The 23,206-nt window shown below is 39.8% G+C and overlaps 1 protein-coding gene across 3 annotated transcripts in view; it reads right to left on the bottom strand.

The window, feature by feature from the left end:
- Positions 1 to 22,454, bottom strand: part of POMP (proteasome maturation protein) — a 35,373-nt gene extending 12,919 nt beyond the window's left edge. The window contains exons 1-6 of one of the 3 annotated variants that reach the window (XM_066258941.1): positions 21,363 to 22,454; positions 17,787 to 17,884; positions 14,726 to 14,786; positions 10,693 to 10,794; positions 9,276 to 9,363; positions 7,424 to 7,515 (exon numbers count right to left, since the gene is read on the bottom strand). In XM_066258941.1, coding sequence (XP_066115038.1) covers positions 7,475 to 7,515; positions 9,276 to 9,363; positions 10,693 to 10,794; positions 14,726 to 14,786; positions 17,787 to 17,884; positions 21,363 to 21,365 — 393 coding nt within the window. In that variant the 5' untranslated portion in view covers positions 21,366 to 22,454 and the 3' untranslated portion in view covers positions 7,424 to 7,474. Of the gene's footprint in view, positions 1 to 7,423; positions 7,516 to 9,275; positions 9,364 to 10,692; positions 10,795 to 14,725; positions 14,787 to 17,786; positions 17,885 to 21,362 lie in introns of those variants that run through there. The other 2 variants (XM_066258940.1, XM_066258939.1) reach the window with 2 other exon arrangements.
- Positions 22,455 to 23,206: the final 752 nt, after the last annotated feature.

Raw genomic sequence — 23,206 nt, forward strand, 5'->3', positions numbered from 1 at the left:
AATACTCATATCTGATGATGCTGACTACAAGACAGCAAAAGTACTCAGAGACAAAAATGGCCATTTCATAATGGCTAAGGGGACACTGAATCAAGAAGACATAACAATTCTTAATATATATGCACCAAACCAAGGAGCACCAAAATATATAAGACAGCTACTTATTGACCTTAAAACAAAAACTGACAAAAATACAATCATACTTGGAGACCTCAATACACCGCTGATGGCTCTAGATCGGTCATCCAAACAGAGAATCAACAAAGACATAGTGGCCTTAAACAAAACACTAGAGCACCTGGATATGATAGACATCTACAGGACATTTCATCCCAAAGTGACTGAGTATACATTTTTCTCCAGTGTACATGGATCATTCTCAAGAATTGACCATATGCTGGGCCACAAAAACAACATCAGCAAATTCAGAAAAACTGAACTTGTACCAAGCATATTTTCTAATCATAAAGCCTTGAAACTAGAATTCAATAGCAAAAACGAGGGAAAAAATCCCACAAAAATGTGGAAACTAAACAACATACTTTTAAAGAATGAATGGGTCAAAGAAGAAATAAGTGCAGAGATCAAAAGATATATACAGACAAATGAAAATGATAATACGACATATCAGAATCTATGGGATGCAGCAAAAGCAGTGTAAGAGGGAAGTTCATATCACTTCAGGCATATATGAACAAACAAGAGAGAGCCCAAGTGAACCACTTAACTTCCCACCTTAAGGAACTAGAAAAAGAAGAACAAAGACAACCCAAAACCAGCCGAAGAAAGGAGATAATAAAAATCAGAGCAGAAATAAATGAATTAGAGAACAGAAAAACTATAGAAAAAATTAATAGAACAAGGAGCTGGTTCTTTGAAAAAATCAACAAAATTGACAAACCCTTGGCAAGACTTACCAAGGAAAAAAGAGAAAGAACTCATATAAACAAAATCCAAAATGAAAGAGGAGAAATCACCACGGACATCGTAGATATACAAAGAATTATTGTAGAATACTATGAAAAACTTTATGCCACTAAATTCAACAACCTAGAAGAAATGGATAAATTCCTAGAACAATACCACCTTCCTAGACTGAGTCAAGAAGAAGCAGAAAGCCTAAACAGACCTATTAGTAGAGAAGAAATAGAAAAAACCATTAAAAACCTCCCCAAAAATAAAAGTCCAGGCCCAGACGGCTATACCAGCGAATTTTATCAAACCTTCAAAGAAGACTTGGTTCCTATTCTACTCAAAGTCTTCCAAAAAATTGAAGAAGAAGCAATACTTCCAAACACATTTTATGAGGCAAACATAACCCTTATACCAAAACCAGGCAAGGATGGCACAAAAAAAGAAAACTACAGACCAATATCTCTAATGAATACAGATGCTAAAATACTAAACAAAATACTAGCAAATCGAATACAACAACATATTAAAAAAATAATACATCATGATCAAGTGGGATTCATCCCAGAATCTCAAGGATGGTTCAACATACGTAAAACGGTTAACGTAATACACCATATCAACAAAACAAAGAACAAGAACCACATGATCTTATCAATAGATGCAGAAAAGGCTTTCGATAAAATACAACACAATTTTATGTTTAAGACTCTCAACAAAATGGGTATAGAAGGAAAATATCTCAACATGATAAAGGCCATATATGATAAACCATCAGCTAACATCATACTAAATGGCACAAAACTGAAGGCTTTCCCCCTTAAATCAGGAACAAGACAGGGTTGTCCACTCTCTCCACTCTTATTTAATGTGGTACTAGAGGTTCTTGCCACAGCAATCAGACAAGACAAAGAAATAAAAGACATCCATATCGGAAAAGAAAAAGTAAAGGTATCACTTTTTGCAGATGATATGATCCTATACATCGAAAATCCCAAAGAATCCACAAAAAGACTTCTAGAAAAAATAAGCCAATACAGTAAGGTCGCAGGATACAAAATTAACATACAGAAGTCAATAGCCTTTCTATATGCCAACAATGAAACATCTGAGAATGAACTCAAAAGAATAATCCCCTTCACGATTGCAACAAAAAAAATAAAATACCTAGGAATAAACATAACAAAGAATGTAAAGGACTTATACAATGAAAACTATAAACCATTGTTAAGGGAAATCGAAAAAGACATTATGAGATGGAAGAATATACCTTGTTCTTGGTTAGGTAGAATAAATATAATCAGGATGGCCATATTACCCAAAGCTATATACAAATTTAATGCAATTCCCATCAAAATTCCAATGACATTTTTTAAAGAAATGGAGCAAAAAATAATCAGATTTATATGGAAGTATAAAAAGCCCCGAATAGCCAAAGCAATCCTAAAGAAAAAGAATGAAGCTGGGGGCATTACAATACCTGACTTCAAACTCTATTATAGGGCCACGACAATCAAAACAACATGGTATTGGCAGAAAAATAGACACTCAGACCAATGGAACAGAATAGAAAGCCCAGAAATAAAACCACATATATATAGTCAAATAATTTTTGATAAAGGGGCCAACAACACTCAATGGAGAAAAGAAAGCCTCTTCAACAAATGGTGCTGGGAAAACTGGAAAGCCACATGCAAAAGAATGAAGCTGGACTACAGTTTGTCCCCCTGTACTAAAATTAACTCAAAATGAATCAAAGATCTAAACATAAGACCTGAAACAATAAAGTACATAGAAGAAGACATAGGTACCAAACTCATGGACCTGGGCTTTAAAGAGCATTTTATGAATTTGACTCCACAGGCAAGAGAAGTGAAAGCAAAAATTAATGAATGGGACTACATCAGACTAAGAAGTTTTTGTTCAGCAAGAGAAATTGATAACAAGATAAACAGACAACCAACTAATTGGGAAATGATATTTTTAAACACCTGCTCAGATAAGGGCCTAATATCCAAAATATACAAAGAACTCATAAAACTCAATGACAAACAAACAAACAATCCAATAAAAAAATGGGAAGAGGATATGAACAGACACTTCTCCCAGGAAGAAATACAAATGGCCAACAGATATATGAAAAGATGCTCATCTTCTTTAGTTAGTAGAGAAATGCAAATCAAAACTACAATGAGATACCACCTCACACCTGTTAGACTAGCTATTATTAACAAGACAGGTAATAGCAAATGTTGGAGAGGTTGTGGAGAAAAAGGAACCCTCATCCACTGTTGGTGGGAATGTAAAGTAGTACAACCATTATGGAAGAAAGTATGGTGGTTCCTCAAAAAACTGAAAATAGAACTACCTTATGACCCAGCAATCCCTCTACTGGGTATATACCCCAAAAACTCAGAAACATTGACTTGTAAAGACACATGCAGCCCCATGTTCATTGCAGCATTGTTCACAGTGGCCAGGACATGGAAACAACCAAAAAGCCCATCAATAGATGACTGGATAAAGAAGATGTGGCACATATACACTATGGAATACTACTCAGCCATAAGAAATGATGACATCGGATCATTTATAGCAAAATGGTGGGATCTTGACAACATTATACGGAGTGAAATAAGTAAATCAGAAAAAAACAGGAACTGCATTTTTCCATACGTAGATGGGACATAAAAGTGAGACCAAGAGACATTGATAAGAGTGTGGTGGTTATGGGGGAGGGGGGAGAGGGAGAGGGAAGGGGGAGGGGGAGGGGCACAAAGAGAACTAGATAGAGGGTGACAGGACAATCTGACTTTGGGTGATGAGTATGCAACATAATTGAACTTTAAGATAACCTGGACATATTATCTTTGAATATATGTATCTTGATTTACTGATGTCACCCCATTAAAAATAAATACAATTAAAAAAAAAAATGACATAGAGGCTAAAGAAACAATACAAAGGATCAATGAAACTAGGAGCTGGTTCTTTGAAAAGGTAAACAAGATTGATAAACCTTTAACTAGACTCACCAAGAAAAAGAGAGGACTCAAATAAATAAAATTAGAAATGAGAGAGGAGAAATAACAACTGACACAACAGAAATACAAAATATTGTAAGAAAATACTATAAAGAATTGTATGCTAAAAAACTAGACAACCTAGATGAAATGGACAAATTATTTGAAACATACAATCACCAAAAATCAATCTGGAAGAATCAGAAAACCTAAACAGACCAATTACACCAAATGAGATCAAAACAGTTATCAAAAAACTCCCAACAAAGAAAAGTCCGGGGCCTGATGGCTTCACAACTGAATTCTACCAAATATTCAAAGAAGAATTAACTCCTATCCTTCTCAAACTATTTCAAAAAATTCAAGAGGAAGGAAGACTTCCAAGCTCCTTTTATGAGGCGAGCATAATTCTGATTCCAAAACCAGGCAAAGACAACACAAAGAAAGAATACTATAGGCCAATATCTCTGATGAATATAGATGCTAAAATCCTCAACAAAATATTAGCAAACCGGATCCAACAATATATGGAAAAAATCATACACTATGATCAAGTGGGATTTATTCTGGGGAGGCAAGGCTGGTACACTATTCGTAAATCACTCAATGTGATTCATCACATAAACAAAAAGAAGGAGAATAACCATATGATAATTTCAATAGATGCAGAAAAAGCATTTGATAAAATCCAGCACCCATTCATGATCAAAACTCTCAGCAAAGTGGGAATACAGGGAACATACCTCAACATGATAAAAGCCATCTATGAGAAACCCACAGCCAACATCATACTCAATGGGCAAAAATTAAAAGCAATCCCCTTAAGATCAGGAACAAGGCAGGGGTGTCCCCTTTCACCACTCTTATTGAACATAGTCCTGGAAGTACTAGCCACAGCAATCAGACAAGAAGAAGAAATAAAAGGCATTCAAGTTGGAAAAGAAGAAGTAAAACTATTATTATTTGCAGATGATATGATATTGTATATAGAAAACCCTAAAGTCTCAGTCAAAAAACTACTGGACCTGATAAATGAATTCAGCAAAGTGGCAGGATATAAAATCAATACTCAGAAATCAGAGGCATTTTTATACACCAACAATGAACAGTCAGAAAAAAATTAAGGAAACAATCCCCTTCACAATTACAACCAAAAAAATAAAGTACCTAGGAGTAAACTTAACCAAGGAGACTAAAGACTTGTACTTGGAAAATTACAAAGCGTTGATAAAAGAAATCAAGGAAGATACAAACAAGTGGAAGCATATACCGTGCTCATGGTTAGGAAGAATAAACATCATTAAAATGTCTATATTACCCACAGCAATCTATAAATTCAATGCAATACCAATTAAAATACCAATGACATACTTCAAAGATATAGATCACATATTCCAAAAATTTATATGGAACCAAAAAAGAACACAAATAGCCTCAGCAATCTTTTTTTTATTATTATTTATTCACTTTTAGAGAGGAGAAAGAGACAGAGAGGGAGAGAGAGGAGAGAGAGAGAAGGGGGAGGAGCTGGAAGCATCATCTCCCATATGTGCCTTGACCAGGCAAGCCCAGGTTTTCGAACCAGCGACCTCAGCATTTCCAGGTCGACGCTTTATCCACTGCGCCACCACAGGTAAGGCCAGCAATCTTAAAAAAGAAGAATAAAGTGGAAGGTATCACACTTCCTGATAATAAGTTATACTACAAGGCCATTGTACTCAAAACAGCCTGCTACTGGCATAAGAACAGGCATATAGATCAATGGAACAGAACAGAGAACCCAGAAATAAACCCAGAGCTCTATGGACAACTGATATTTGACAAAGGAGGTAAGGAAATACAATGGAGTAAAGACAGCCTCTTTAACAAATGGCGTTGGGAAAATTGGACAGCTACCTGCAAAAAAATGAAACTAGATCACCAGCTTACACCACTCACAAAAATAAACTCAAAATGGATAAAAGACTTAAATGTAAGCTGGGAAACCATAAGCATCTTAGAAGAAAACATAGGCAGTAAAGCTCTCGGGCATCTCTCGGAGCAATATATTTGCTGATTTATCTCCACGGGGAAGTGAAATAAAAGGCAGGATAAACAAATGGGACTGCCTGACCTGTGATGGTGCAGTGGATAAAGCGTCGACCTGGAAATGCTGAGGTCGCCAGTTCGAAACCCTGGGCTTGCCTGGTCAAGGCACATATGGGAGTTGATGCTTCCTGCTCCTCCTCCCCTTCTCTCTCTGTTCCTCTCCTCTCTCCCCCCCCTCCTTTCTAAAATGAATAAATAAAATTAAAAAAAAAAAGAAATCAATGTGAAAAAAAAACAAAAACAAAAACAAATGGGACTATATCAAACTAAAAAGCTTTTGCACAGCTAAAGACAACAAGAACAGAATAAAAAGACAAACTACACAATGGGAGAACATATTTGATAATACGTCTGATAAGGGGTTAATAACCAAAATTTATAAAGAACTTGTAAAGCTCAACACCAGGAAGACAATCCAATCAAAAAATGGGAAAAGAAAATGAATAGACACTTTTCCAAAGAGGACATACAGATGGCCAATAGGCATATGAAAAAATGCTCAACATCACTAATCATTAGAGAAATGCAAACTAAAACCACAATGAGATATCACCTCACACCAATCAGAATGGTGCTCATCAACAAAACAACACAGAATAAGTGCTGGCGAGGATGTGCAGAAAAGGGAACCCTCCTGCACTGCTGGTGGGAATGCAGACTGGTGCAGTCTCTGTGGAAAACAGTATGAAACAGTATGGAGATTCCTCAAAAAACTGAAAATCGAACTGCCTTTTGACCCAGCTATCCCACTTTTAGGAATATACCCCAAGAACACCATAGAACAGCTCCAAAAGGAGAAATGCACCCCCATGTTTATGGCAGCATTGTTCACAATAGCGAAGATCTGGAAACAGCCTAAGTGTCCGTCAGAGGACGAGTGGATTAAAAAGCTTTGGTATATATATACTATGGAATACTACTCAGCCATAAGAAATGATGACATTGGATCATTCACAATAACATGGACGGACCTTGATAACATTATCCGGAATGAAATAAGTAAATCAGAAAAAACTAAGAACTATATGAATCCATACATAGATGGGATATAAAAATGAGACTCAGGGACATGAACAAGAATGTGACGGCAAATGGGGTTGGGGAGGGGGAGGGGAGGGGCACAAAGAAAACCAGATAGAAGGTGACAGAAGACAATCTGACTCTGGGTGAGGGGTATACAGCACAATCAAAGGTCAAAATAATCTGGAGATGTTTTCTCTCAACATATGTACCCTAATTTATCAATGTCACTGCATTAAATTTAATAAAAAAAAATAAGTAAATAAATAAATAAAAAAATACTAGCATTTTATTTTTTCTTTATTTTTTTAAATTTATTTATTCTAAGTGAGAAGAGAGGAGATAGTGAGACAGACTCCTGCATGCACCAGGCTTGGGGTCCACCCAGCAACCACCATGTGGGGCCGATGCTCGAATCAACTGAGCCATCCTCAGCACCCAGGGCCGAGGCTTGAAACAATCGAGCCACCAGCTGCGGGAGAAGAGGGAGAGAAGGGGGAGAGGAATGGAAAGAGAACTATCAGATGATCGCTTCCCATGTGTGCCCTGACTGGGGATCAAATCCTGGAGATGCACATGCCGGGCTGATACTCTATCCACTGAGCACACCAGCTAGGGCTGATACTAGCATTTTAAAGTAATCATAACTTAGAATGTAAGGGGGCAGTTAAAATACTTTTTTCTGTGAAGAAAATGTATGCAGCCCTGGCCGGTTGGCTCAGCGGTAGAGCGTCGGCCTAGCGTGCGGAGGATCCGGGTTCGATTCCCGGCCAGGGCACACAGGAGAAGCGCCCATTTGCTTCTCCACCCCTCCGCCGCGCTTTCCTCTCTGTCTCTCTCTTCCCCTCCCGCAGCCAAGGCTCCATTGGAGCAAAGATGGCCCAGGCGCTGGGGATGGCTCTGTGGCCTCTGCCCCAGGCGCTAGAGTGGCTCTGGTTGCAACATGGCGACGCCCAGGATGGGCAGAGCATCGCCCCCTGGTGGGCAGAGCGTCGCCCCTGGTGGGCGTGCCGGGTGGATCCCGGTCGGGCGCATGCGGGAGTCTGTCTGACTGTCTCTTCCTGTTTCCAGCTTCAGAAAAATGAAAAAAGAAAGAAAGAAAATGTATGCAGGCTAAAAGTACTTTTGAGTACTAATGGCCTACAGACTTATTTAAAACTTTGTGGCATGGAAAAATTTCTCTAAATTGTCAAAACTGAAAAAAGAAAGTAGGGGATACAGAAAGAAGAGGAAGCAACAGAAATGGAGCCTGTCAATTCAACGCAGCACAAGAGGGTGGCAGGCACAGCCTGACCACAGCTGAGCATCAGCAGCAGGGTGCGCAGGCCATGGTGTGCATTCTGACAAGCAAGAACTGCAATGGAACAGAAACCAGAAAAAAAGGGCCACAATTCCGGACAAAGATTTTTGGATTAAGTGGGATTAACAGTTTAGGCCCAAAGTATGAGTGACAAGTAGATGGACTCTGAGTCATAGGAGCATAAAAAAGGAGGCCAACAACTTTGTGCACAAGTATGTATTTCACTTCATCTGCAGAATAGTCCTAATCACCTCACCCTGTTCTCACTGCTAACTCCAATTCACATGAGAATCGAACAAATGGTCTGAGGCTCAGAAAGGTCTCTAACGTATCTAAGTTCTCAAGACTAGTAGATGGCAGAGCCAACGGTCATATCCAGGTAACTCTGACATAAAGCCAGCATGCTTTCCTTTATGCTCTGACATAAAGCCAGGTGCATCCTTGGAAAAAAAGTTCTAAAACGGCTTCCAGAATGACTTTGTGATGGCATTAATAGAATTTATTAAAAAGACACAATTCCGCCTGGCTAAGAGAAATGAATTCACAGTGGTAGGAAGAATATGTGCAAAAGCCAAAAGGAGAGAAAATTAGTCGACACTGCAAGGAGTGAGGAGGTGGGTTTATTTTGAGGGCAGAGTGAGGGGAGTGACACGACCAAATCTGCAATTCACAAAGACTATCCTGGCTGGAGTGCACAGATGGAGTAGTGGGCAGCAAGCTGGGTGCTGCAGCAATCCAGATGAAGCTCGGTCAGGGTCCCACCCACATAATTGCAATGGGATAAAGAGGTAACTGAGGGGATGTTGGAGGACGGAATGGGAGACAAGGTGCTAGGTGAGATAACCAAAGCTAATGTTCCAATTTCTGCCTTAGGAAAAACTGTTCGTACATGATAAAAGTTAGTATGCAAGAAACAATACGTTATTCTGTACCTGTGTGAAAGTTGAAGTGCCTGCAGGACTGCCCATTGCAGAGGCCTATAGCTTTAAAGCTCAATGATAACTGAAGTCCCAGGAACAGCTAGGAAATAAGAAGATGAAGAGAGGACCAAAAATAGGTACTAACAAAGCTGGTATTTCAGGGAACAGGGGGTAAGGAACCTATAAAGCAACACCTGAGAACAAGGCTTATAGAAGGAGGAACATCAGAAAAAGGGCAGCGCCCTAACAGCCAAAAGAAGGCAGGCGCCATGAGTGTCCCATACCACAGGAGATCAGCAAAATGAGGGCATAGCAATGCCCACCATGTAGCAGCAGTCTAGGTGGTGTGACAGGTGTCAGGTTGAGTGAATACTTGATAAAGTACTGGTATATGTAGCAATGGAGGCAACTTTTTAAAGCTCAACCTGCAAAAGCAGACTTAGTGAGCCAGTAGTTGCTATAAAGGGGTTTAGAATTGATACAATGTTTGCTTTGTTTTAAAAGACAGAGGTCTGCCCTGGCCAGTTGGCTCAGTGGTAGAACATCTGCCCGGCGTGTGGGTGTCCTGGGTTCAACTCCCAGTCAGGGCACACAGGAGAAGTGACAGTCTAGTTCTCCATCCCTACCACTTCCCCTTCTTTCTCTGCCCCCCCCCCCACCCCACTTCCCACTACCATGGCTTGACTGATTCCAGCACATTGGACTGGGCGCTGAGAATAGCTCCATGGGGCTTCTGCCTCGAGTGCTAAAAATAGCTAGGTTGCGAGCATGGCTCCAAATAGGCAGAGCATTGGCCCCAGATGGGGGTTGCCAGGTGGATCTCGGTCAGGGTGCATGTGGGAATCTATCTCTATCTTCCCTCCTCTCACTTGGAAAAGAAAAATAAAATAAAATAAATAAAAGAAAGAGGTTGGGATGTATGTAAATACATACATTTGCTGCTGAGTTCTAGCAAATAGAGGTTGAAGATACCAGGTATAGAAAGGATCCATGAAAAGGGAAGTCCCTGAAGTCATGTGATATGATCCAACAAATCTAAAACACAGGTAGCAGCACAGTTCTTACATTCTGGAAAGGATGTTTCTGAGAAGACTTATTGCTGAACAACCGGTACACTCAACCAACTGCCTACTTGACCCCACCTGATCAGTCCCATCGGTGTCTCAAGTTCAATGACCCTCTAAAAGAAGAAATGGAAGAGTGGATGAAAGGACGTTTTCAGACACTGAGCCCATAATTTGAAGAAGTTTTCCATTGAATGGCTTATTTTTTCTCTATAATAGGAATCGAGGTCCTATCCTAAAAGGGGGAAGTAGAATCGGCTGTAGAAAAGGAGGTCAGGTTTGCACAGCTGTTACTAAATAGAAGGGTCATTCCAATCAGTATCGGCACACATGTGGGATGCACATTCTGACATACATACACTCACCTGTTGCACTGCCTTGAATTCCATCTGCAGTTTTAGTGGAGCAAACAGACCCTGGATGTTCCTCAGTGTAGAAAAATTCATTTTATCTTGGTTGAGCTGGAACTACAAAAGACAGCAATGTAATTTTAAATGCTACACCCAATATTCTGAATTCAAAACAGTCAGCACCGATACACCTGCAACACAATACTTAGAAGATGAAGAATTGTAATATCCGTAACTGAAATAAAAACAAAGTAGTTTCACTAATTTCTTCAACAAAAATTTGGCTATATATATCTATATTTCATCCAGCATACAGGTACACTTCGCCTATGTCAAATTATCACCTAAAGTTTGGATTTACAAAACTAATAAACTAAGAAATATTTTTCACATTGCGAAAGTACACTGACAAAGCATAGCACATTTCACTACTTCTGATTATAACTATTGCAAAACTGGTAAAGAGAAGGTATAAATAGCCTGAGATCCAGAAAGTTACACGCAGTGACAAAAATTAGTAGTGAATATCTAAGTACAAAAGCATATAGCTCAAAAGATTTTCTAAACAATCAGAAATGTCTGAGCTAATAAGGTAAAGAGATCTCTGTAATTACTTTTTATTACATTATACTATTCATAAGATTTTTTAAAGTCACAATAACAAAGGTAACTGATCAAAAATCTACTGAGAGATTAGTACCCACTTGGGACATGATCTGGAGGACACAGATACAAAATCTGAAGGTAAAATATCTAGCAATATGGTTTTTAATTACTTTAGCTTAACTGCAAAATTCTGACAGATGGTCCAAATTTAGGAAAAATATGCAATATTTTATTGAGTATATGACCTGACATTCTATTTGAAGTTTCCTTTAATAGTAATTCTCATAACTAAATAAAATTTTATGTAAAAAACTTAATTTATAAACTTTGATAAGTATACCCACCTCATAATGTGGTATCAAACTGAAATTACAATAAATTAACTAATTATTAGCAACCACATACATAATTAGAATTAGACTCTGTGGCGATAAACAACAAATGAAAGTTTACCCTGGAGATAGGCTATATGTATGTTATATAATCTAGCTGAAAAGACATTACACATAGATTAGGGCTTCTCAACCCTTGGCACTACAGACATCTGGGGCCAGATTATTCTTCGTAGCAGTGAGTGCAGACTGTCCTGTGTATTGCAGGATGTTTGGCAGCATTCCTGGCCTCTACCAGTAGAAACCAGTACCAAAGAACCTTCCCTAAGACACCACTTGTGATAATCAGACATTACCAAATGTCCCCTGGGGGGAAAAAATCATCCCTAGCTGAGGACCACTAGTATAGACGACGGTCATCTCCTTCACTATCCCCACTGCAGTTTCAATCATGGAGAGATACTATGAGCCAGCACGTGCTGAGGGATGGTCTATTATGAACCACACTTGACTGATGAGGAAACCAAGATTAAGGAAAGATTAAGCCACTTGCCCAAGTTTACTTAGCTAATAAGCAGTACTACACAGCCCAAGCTAAAGGACTTAAAATAGGTAAGTGCCACAGAATTTCAAGGGAGAAACTGCCATTAGCTGATTGAATTATTAAGACAACACAGAGGCAGGAGATGTAAGCTGAGTCTCAAAAGAGGTATGAAATCTTTACTCTTCACCATTTTGGCCAGTCTCACTCAGACTTGTCAAAAGTTTCTTAACATGAATTGCTCAAAACTGAATCAATATTCCATACCTAATGATAAAGTTAATACTTAGAAAATAAAGGGTATAAACTCCCTTGATTTGAGCACTATCTTATTAATAAAAGTCTGAGATTACATTAACTATTCTTTTCAGTGGCTAACATAATCTGCTACCCTATAATGACCTTACAGTCCAAGCCTGACCTGTGGTGGCACAGTAGATAAAGCATCGACCTAGAAATGCTGAGGTCGCCGGTTTGAAACCCTGGGCTTGCCTGGTCAAGGCACATATGGGAGTTGATGCTTCCAGATCCTCTCCCTCTTCTCTCTCTCTCTTCTCTCTGTCTCTCCCTCTCCTCTCTCTAAAAAAAAAAAAAAATGACCTTACCGTCCATTAAAAACAAGTTTTATGTAATGATCAAGTTTTACCTCATCTAAATGTAATCCATTTTAGAACCTAAATGCAAAACTTTACAATCTCCTGGGTAAGCAGTTTTTTGATTTTGGCTTAGTCCTGAGATTATTCTGTCATTAGTGATGTAATTCACTCACTCATTAAATAGAGCTATCCAATAAGGATAATAAAGCTTATTGTGCCATCAATCTGCTTTATATGCTATGCTTTCTGTGATTAACTTCATCTTTGAAAAACACTTAATATTCTTAGTCAACTTCTGAGCATAAAACCAAAATGCACTTAGACAATTAGAAGCTGTCTTATTTTCTCTTCCTATTTGAAGTTCAATTTCACCATCGCACTATTTGTGCTAATCTTTCTTATAAAGATTTCTCTCCTTGCTAAAGAGGAAGAAATTGAAAACAAACAAAAACAAACAAAAAACAAACAAAAAAACAGGAATATAGCCTGACCAGGCGGTGGCGCAGTGGACAGTGTCGAACTGGGATGCAGAGGACCAGGTTCGAGATCCTGAGGTCGCCAGCTTGAGCGCAGGCTCATCTGGTTTGAGCAAAGCTCATCAGCTTGGACCCAAAGTCGCTGGCTTGAGCAAGGGGTTACTATGTCTGCTGAAGGCCCACAGTCAAGGCACATAGGAGAAAGCAATCAATGAACAACGAAAAACTAATAATTGATGCTTCTCAGCCCTGGCCAGTTGGCTCAGCGGTAGAGCGTCGGCCTAGCGTGTGGAGGACCCGGGTTCAATTCCCGGCCAGGGCACACAGGAGAAGCGCCCTTTTGCTTCTCCACCCCTCCGCCGCGCTTTCCTCTCTGTCTCTCTCTTCCCCTCCTGCAGCCAAGGCTCCACTGGAACAAAGATGGCCCGGGCGCTGGGGATGGCTCTGTGGCCTCTGCCTCAGGCGCTAGAGTATCTCTGGTCGCAATATGGCGACGCCCAGGATGGGCAGAGCATCGCCCCCTGGTGGGCGTACCAGGTGGATCCCAGTGGGGCACATGCGGGAGTCTGTCTGACTGTCTCTCCCTGTTTCCAGCTTCAGAAAAATGAAAAAAATAATAATAATAATTGATGCTTCTCATTTCTCTCCGTTCTTGTCTGTCTGTCCCTATCTATCCCTCCCTCTGTAAAAAAAAAAAAAAAAAGGAATGTTAGCTTAGCTTTCTGGTTAACAGTGCATCATTTTCCCCAAGTAATGACTCTTTTTTTGTTGCTCTGAACGTGTATTTAAAAACCCTCTGTATTGTCTAAAAAAATCTGTACAGGTTAATTGCTCTTTCGTATAACCCCTCCCCATCCATTTATCTGGAGAACAAGGGTGTAAGACTATTGAAATGTACCCTCCTTTCTAAAATCTTCCACATTTCCTAAGCACCGGTGGTTATCCTTGGCCCTCTAAGCATCTTATGAAGCCCCTAATCCACTGCTTGTCCTCTGATTAAGTTTTCAGCTCCTTAAGGTTGGGAAATATGGTCATATTCTGTGTATCTACTGTGCCTATATGTCCCACTGTACCTTGGAGAAGGAAGGCTTGAGAGAGAGGTCAAGGCTAGAGATAGGGAGTTGGAGGTCTATAGCAAAAAAATGGCATCAAAAAAATAGAAATAAAATGAGATTATAAAATGAAAAAAATATTACGAGAGGAACAGAGAGGCGGATGGACCTTTAGAAACATCCATAAAAAAAGAGAAGAATGTGTAGAAAGGGAACGTTAGTAAAGCAGTATAACAAATTCAAAGCCTGTGATGTAATTCACTCATTCTTTAAAATGAGCTATCCTTACCAGCCTATTATACAAGGATATTAAAAATGGGACCCCAAATTCTTCATGAGTACATGCTCTGCACCAGAACTATTTTTAATAAATGAAACCACAAATGTACTATTGAAAGATTTTTCTACTAGTGGACAAAAATAAATATACTGTTAATATACTTACATTTTTTTCTGATAATTCAAGAGGATGACTGGGCAAAAGTTCATTTTTCACACAAGAAAAACTGAAAATAAGCATTTAAAAGGGAGATTACATCTCACTCAACATTAAAAGCTCAAAATCACAACTATCAAAGGTATAACTATAGTGGAATGGCACAAGGAAGTTTTTGGGGATGATGACACTTTTGTATCCCGACAGGAAACATACATGTATAAAATTCATATAACTAGCCTGACCTGTGGTGGCGCAGTGGATAAAGCATTGACCTGGAACACTGAGGTCCACTGGTTCAAAATCCTGGGCTTGCCTGGTCAAGGCACATATGGGAGTTGATGCTCCTCCCCCCCTTCTCTCTCTCTCTCTCTCTCTCTCCCTCTCTCTCTCTCATTTTAACTCTCTCCCCTCTCTAAAATGAATAAATAAAAATTTAAAAAAAAACAAATTAAAAAAAAATAAAATAAAATTCATATAACTATCCACCAAAAGAAAAAAAGTCAAATTTTAAAAATTCAAATTTACTGTATGCTAATTGTTTTTAAATGCATCTATTATAGATACCGATGGTCAAGACTTCAGTAGAGAGAACATTCTAAAAAATGGTGTTAGCCTAACCAGGTGGTGCTGCGGTAGACAGAGCGTTGGACTGGGACGTAGATGACGCAGGTTCGAAATCCTGAGGTCGCCAGCTTGAGCACGGGCTCATCAGCTTGAGCCCATTGTCGCCAGCTTGAGCAAGGGGTCACTCAGTCTGCTGTACCCCACGGTCAAGGCATATATGAGAAATCATTCAATGAACAATTAAGCCGCCTCAACGAAGAATTGATGCTTCTCATCTCTCCCTTCCTGTCTGTCTGTCCCTATCTGACCCTCTCTCTGTCAAAAAAATAAATAAAATGGTGTTAAATGATGCTTGCTCTCTAGAAAAAATTTAGTAAAGTATGTTTATTACTATTACTCTGAAGACATGCTTGTGTATTATGTAAGATACCTCTTCTGTTCAGGCCTAATGTGCTATTAATATTTAATGTATATTTAATAAACACATGTCAAACAGTATGTTTGATTTACTAAACACTTCCTATGTACAAAGTACTATGTTAGGTGATATACAACTAGAACCAGGCCACTGTTGTTTATTACACTGGATACATCAAAATGAATAGCTTATCATCCAAAATAGGATTTGAGAGTTGAAAGAAACTTTAGAATCACGCAATATGGCCCTACAGGTTTGGCTCAGTGGTAGAGCATCCGCTTGGTGTATGAAAGTCTTGGGTTTGATTCCCGGTCAGGGCACAGAGGAGAGGAGCCCATCTGCTTTTCCACCACTCCCCCTTGCTTCCCTCCCTCTCTCCTTCCTGCAGCCATGACTCCATTGGAGCATGTTGACCCCAGGAATTGAGAATGGCTCCATGGCCTCCGCCTCAGGTGCTAAGAAGAGTTCGGTAGCTGAGTAATGGAGCAAAGGCCCCAGATGGGCAGAGCATCACACCCTAGTGGGCTTGCCAGGTAGATCCTGGTCAGGGCACATGCAGGAGTTTGTCTCTCTGCCTCCTCTCCTCTCACTGAATGAAAAAATAAATAAAAGCAATCATGCAATAATAATTCACTGAGTATGTTCTTTGTAAAAAATACTATCCTAAAAGTGGATGTGGCAATGTTATACACTGATCAGGAAGAAAAAGCAGCATTTCAAATGAAAAAATTAATTAAAAATCATCAAGATTTTGTTACTAGCTACTTTATGAATTTGGTTAGACTATAAATCAAATTGTATCTCCAGTTCCAAAGGCTGTATACTGCATCTTTCACACAAAATGAAGAAACAATAATGGGTCATCACGTCTGTCCCCCAGACACCATTAGAATGCCATCCTATTACAGTACAAGCTAAATATCTTAAAATTAGATATAAAATTCAAAACACAGAATGTTGGTCCTGGCCAGGTGGCTCAGTGGATAAAGTGTCATCCTGGGGCACCAAGGTAGAAGGTTAGATTCCCAGTTAGGGTACATATAAGAAGTAACCAATGAGTGCACAACTAAGTGGAACACCAAGTTGATGACTCTATTTCTCCTCCTTCCTCTCTCTCAAGTCAAAAAAAAAAAAAAAGACAGTACATTGATGGTAGGGAAAGCATTATTATTTAATTAAGCAGAAAAGCAATCTGCCAAGAAAAACAACTGGTACTGGAAATTAGGACCTATACATATATAAACATAAAGAAAACTGTTATAACTATGTGTTAAAGCTAGAAAAGAAAGGTAACAGCTGCTAACACTGAGTGTTTACCAATGTCAGGTATTGTTCTAAGTATTTTTCATGTACTACTAACTCATTTATTCTTCAAAATAATATAATACTATTAATAGCCCTATTTCACAGATGAAAACAGTGAGACATAGAGCAATTAAGTAAATTCTCAAAGGCATACATCTAGCAAACAGCAAAGCCAGGGTCAAAATCCAGGCAGCCTGAGTCCAGAGTCCATGCTTTGAACTGCTATGTTATAGTATTTCCCCCATAAAGTGAATCACTCCAATAATTAATAAGGTAAGTTAATAAACTGGCTCTCCAAGTTATCAATAGCAAAGTGAAGAATCCTACCAAATCACCCTACTGGGCAACATCTTCTGGGAGAATGCCCTCTCCCAGGAACTTACTACTCTGATAAGGCACTTTTTCGGCTATAGAAAATATCTAAGCCTGACCTGTGGCAGAGTCATGGATAAAGTGTCGATTGGGAATGCTGACGTTGCCGGTTCAGAACCCCAGCCTTGCCCAGTCAAGGCACACACAAGAAGCAAATACTATACTATGAGTTGATGCTTCCCGCTCCTCCCACCCCCATCTCTCTCAAATCAATAAATAAAATGTGAAAAAAAAAATAAAGAAAATATCTAAGCCTCCATTTCTCCTCCTCCAGTCTAAAGTATATTACTTGTTAACTCCCAAATTAAATATATATATTTAGGGCCTAGCAAAATATTTAAAGAATATCATGAAAAATAATTTCCAGAAACAGTTTATTATAACAAAGTCAGAAACTTCCCCATATACCCTTTTCGAAGAAGATCATGATTTTCAAAAGGTCCACTTGCTGAAAGTTCAGTAACTGGAATACTGTCCTTTAGCTGAGATCCAAGTCCTCTGGTATTCTACAACACAGATAAAGAATACTATTTAATACAAAAAAAAAAAAATCCCTTAAAAAAACCCATACTGCAGATCTTATGTAAAAATCATGGTTTAAGCCAGGGGTTGTGAACCTATTGCTCGTAAGCCAGATGTGGCTCTTTTGATGGCTGCATATGGCTCGCAGACAAATCTTTAATAAAAAAAAATAATGTTAAAAATATAAAACATTCTCATGTATTACAATCCATTCATTTCCTACCGCTCATGTTCATGGTTGCAGGTGGCTGGAGCCAATCACAGCTATCCTCCGGGACAACACCAAATTTTTATTGGATAATGCCTAATGTACACGGGTCGTTGTATGGCTCTCACAGAATTACATTTTAAAATATGTGGCGTTCATGGCTCTCTCAGCCAAAAAGGTTCCCAACCCCTAGTTTAAGCACTAGAGAGAAAAGATAAGGTCTCTTCCTTCAAAGAGCCCAGTCTAGATAGATAATCACAATGAGCCTTACTTAGCATTATGCTAGAATGACACACATGGTACAATAAATAATACCAAATGTCAGGGTAGGAAGAATTCCTAAGTCATTTCTGAATGCTGTCAGATTAAAAGGCATTACAGGAAAAGAAGAATATAAGTAAAGGTATAAAATATAAATGATCGAGTGAGTTAGGCAGAAATAAAGGCTGGCAAAATGAAAAGATTTAAATGTGCAAAGAAATTTGTTTTTTTTCTGAAATTGATAGAGAACTGCTGCTCTGAAGGGTAATGACATGATCAGATTTACTTTCATTAGAAACATCCCTCCTTTAGGTTGGAATGGTTAGTGCTGAATGAAAAAAATGAGAACAAAATCTTGGGGAATACCATTCCTTCAGAACAAGAATGAAGTACAAGGAAATGGAATTAATAATGAACAGAATAGCTAGAAAAGAGTAGTCACAGAAGCTTAAAAAAAGGGGAGGAGTGGTTTTTATATAAGAGGATACTGTTTATGAAAATAAATGTACCTAATCAGAATAGTGTCAAACAAAAAAAAGACTCAATACATTTGGTACTGGTAAAGTGTCACACTACACATTTATACAGTACTAGAAAGCCCGGCGGTCATACGAAATGACCGCTGTTCTAGATATTATAAATTGTAATTAAAATGATTTGTGCAAAGGTGTCTGCTAATTCAAACTGAATTACCCAGGGCAGGCGGCGAGGACGCCCCTTTGCTTAGTTCCTCATGGGGTTTCCCCCTTCTACTTGCTTAACTGCTTCAAGTAGAGTGCAATGAAGGAAACCACTGGCTGCACATTTCTTAAGAGCCACCGCTAGCTCAATAAATAAAGGTGATTTAAATAATAAAATGTTAATTCACATGTCAAAGATCTCTTTGTACACAACATTTCTTGTGTAGATCTTTCCATCATTTTTAAGCTCGCCTTGCAGAGGACCATCAATTATTTTTAATTTTACGTCCGTTCTTTCACGAACTCTTGAACAGGCAACATAAAGTTGACTGCTCTGCGACTGAAGCAAGCCTTGTCTTTCTCTGCTCAGTGGTTTCTTTTTGTCAAGAAAGCCGTTTTTGTGCAGCTTTAGCTCCTTTTCTCTCCTCTTCAGTGCTGTATTTTCTAGGAGGCATTCTTAAAAGAAATTACGTTAAGATGTAGTTTTTATGTAAAACAGATGATTGCCAATGCAAACAAATGTTCACCTTCCCCCTGACATGCTCAATTTGTGTTCAGCCGTGGCAACTTCACCCCATTGGCTAGTACAGTTACGCAAGCAACCAATAAGCTATCGGCAACAAACAGACACTTAAGCCGCATATAATAAAGATAATGAAAACATTTAATCATCAAAATTTTATTAAGCATCTACTATGTGGCAGGTATACTGTTAGATGCCAAAGATTCATGTTTACCTTCTAGGGCTCACTCTGATGAAGACAGATTAGAGAAGCAAATAAAATGCAAAAAAAAAAAAAAGTTACAACAAGTAAAACATAAAATGCTGACTTTAAACCACTAGTTGTTCAATATCCTTGCAATTCTGCAAAAAGATGTAAAACAGCTACAGGTAGTTTGGTATTGATCTTATACTGTTCTAAAAAAAAAAACTATGCTGAGAAACCAGCTTTTTTTTATTAATTTCCAAAATCATTTGTACATTTTATTTGATCAGGTACTTTATCCTGTCCAGGGTTTCATCAATCAACCATCCTAATCTAGGCTCTCACAACTGGATAACTTCCACAGCACCCTAAAGGGTCTTATTGACTGTACACTTCCATTTTCCAGTTCTGCATATCCTACCTTTTCCTAGAATATACAATTTCCCCGACAAACACTTAAAAAACCTTTTACTGGCTCGTCAAGGTCTTGCCTGAAGAATAAAGTGCAAGGTCTTTAGCCTGGAACTCAAGAGCCTGCACAACAGGTTTCAACTCCCTCCACACAGAAATCTTGGTCAATCAGGAAATGGATCTGGAATCTAGTGTGGACCATCACTAACCTACTATGTGATTGTCAAAAACGCATACAACCTCTCTGGCCCTGTTTAGTCATCTTTCCAGGAATCTTTCCAAATGTATATCCTGTATAGGCTGTTTCACTGTAAAGCCACAGAAGGAAATTTTCTTCTATGCAGAAAGAAACAGGGAATTCTGACCTCTGTGACCCACTGTAATCAAATATCAAGATTAGTACCTGGTATTTCTAGTAAAGTTGCAGATAAAAACAAATCTATGAAAAGTTAATTATCACTAGTCGCTAGAAAATGTTTACAAAACCTCTTTACAAGGATCATCAGTGTTTCACCATAGAAGCTTTCCAGATCTGAACGGCCTGGCAGCAATACTGGTATCAGAGCTGGTGATTTAGGAGTCTTTCCCAAACATCACAACGTTTAAGTTAAAAAGAGTGGAAGAAAGGGGGGAGAGATGGTGAAGATGCTGACAAACAGGAATGAGCAACTGTCTGGTTTTCCCCCTCCACCTTCTTACATAACACAAGCTCCCCAAAAACGTTTGTAGAGTAAAGGTAATTGGTTAAAAAGCGATCCACAGTTGCGGGTTTGTTATGAAAGTCCGTTCCGAGGGTCGGGAAGGTGCGTAGTGCTCCCCGCAGTGGAGGAGAATCGGCAACGCCAACAGAAAGTTGCACTTTCGATGTGTCCTTTCCAGCTCTGCACCGACCACAAGGAAGGGGTCGGGGTCTTTTGAGGAGCTTGAGCACGCGAAGGCGCACACCAAAAGAAGAGAAGGAGACGAAAGAGGATGAAGCCTCGGCGCTACCCGTGGGACCAGACCCGAGCTCGGCCCACGTCACAGCGGCGCGTTCCCCACCCCGTGACTCGACAGATCCTGGCGCCTGAGGCCGGACTCATCCTCCCGCCATGGCCCGGGACGGGGACTGAGAAGGGCTGGGAGGCGGCGGTCTGGTCCTGCCGGGCAGGTCCTAAGTACGCTGGGAACTCGGTGCACCCGGGGATTCACTCACCATTTTCAGCTCGCTCTGCAAACACCTTCCAATCTCCGTTCCTGTCGTTCGGACTCACTGCTCACTTCCGTTTCCGGCGTTGCCCCCCCATATCCGCCGGAAGTGCGTCCGTTCGGGCGAGGAAGGAAGAGGGGCGCGGAGCTCCAGGAGGGAGCGGCGCAGGGCCGAGACTCCCACGCTTGCAGTCCCGGGGGACCGGGGCCAAGGGCGCAGTGAGGGTGTGGGCTGAGAGGAGGCCGGGCCGGGCGGGCGTACCCCCGGAAGGGGAAGACGCGTACCTCCGCTCGGGAAAAGTAAACATCCACCGCTCGTGCGGCCGAAGATGTGCGCGGGGCTTGGGCGAGTGTATTGACTGATGAACACACACAGACCTTTTTTGGGCAGATATTTTTCATAAGGGTTAACGAGGCGTAGGTGGGATGAGTGATCGGCCTGCGATCGTTTAGCCAGTAAGGCAAAACTCAAGGCTGTGTGTGTGTGTGTGTGTGTGTGTGTTGTTGCTGTTGATTTTTTAAATCATATATTGAAAGCCGGCCTGCTATGTTCAAGGCCCTTGCTGAAGCTAAGAAAAGAAAACGACCCAGGCCGATATGGGTTCTTGGCTAGAGGAGCAGAGGAACTGGTGGGGGTGAGAAGGGTGACAACTAATAACTGGCTTATATCGGACTCTGACAGTTGTAAGTGCTTTACATGAATGTTCTTTTCATCCTTTCAATAATCTGATAAATAGGTCTATTACCTTAGTTTTATAAGTGAGGAAAGCAAGACATAAAAGAAGTTAGGAAAATAAGTCCAAGGACCCATAATCCATTGTCATAACTCTGTGCTATACTGCCTAACAAATACAATGTGATAAGATAGATGTACTCATGCTCTGTCACCATGAAAGGGTACTAACTTAAGGAAGAATCCTGGGGCTGATAGCCAAAGTATAAGAGGGAACTGGTATGAAGTAGCCGGATGTATGAAAGGATAATACTGATAGATTTGCTTGTGCAAAAACTGGGAATAGAAGCTCTCTGTGGCTGGCATACGGAAGAGAGTAGTGTGAGATGAGGTTGTAAGGAGATGGAGACAGGTTCATTATGGAAGTCATTGTGCACCAAATTGAAGATGAGGCTTTATCTTTAAAAAGTCATTGAAGTCTGACCAGACGGTGGCACAGTGGATAGAGTGTCAGACTGGGATGCGGAGGACCCAGGTTCGAGACCCTGAGGTCACCAGCTTGAGTGCAGGCTCATCTGGTTTGAGCAAAAAGCTCACCAGTTTGGACCCAAGATCGCTGGCTTGAGCAAGGGGTTACTCGTTCTGCTGTAGCCCCATGGTCAAGGCACATATGAGAAAGCTCAATCAATGAACAACTAAAGTGCCACAATGAAGAACTGATGATTGATGCTTCTCATCTCCTTTCCTATCTGTCTGTCCCTATCTGTCCCTCTCTCTGACTCTTTCTCTGTCTCTGTAAAAAAAAAAAAAAAAAAAAAAAAAGCCATTGAAGTAAAAAATAAATAAAAAAGTCATTGAAGTATTTTAATGAGGGAGGTGATAAAGTTTCATATGTTATGTACATCCACTACCATGGTCCTACAACCTCGAACTTCTGGAGAAACCCAGATTTTAGGTACTGTGCCCTGTTGTAACGTATTTTCTGGCTGTTCAGAATATCCATGTTAACCTTCATATTTTAACTTGAGTGTTCCATTGGCACCTTTTTTCTTTCACTCAATCCTATCTAAGGAGAAATTTTAGAACTGCAACTCTTTTTGAAAATATCATTTTAATTTTTTTTGATTGCTTACAATTCAGTCATTAAATATTTGTTGAGCATTTGCTTGGTTCTAGAA

The sequence above is a fragment of the Saccopteryx bilineata genome, chromosome 2 (genome assembly GCF_036850765.1).
Source record: "Saccopteryx bilineata isolate mSacBil1 chromosome 2, mSacBil1_pri_phased_curated, whole genome shotgun sequence".
Lineage (NCBI taxonomy): Eukaryota > Metazoa > Chordata > Mammalia > Chiroptera > Emballonuridae > Saccopteryx > Saccopteryx bilineata.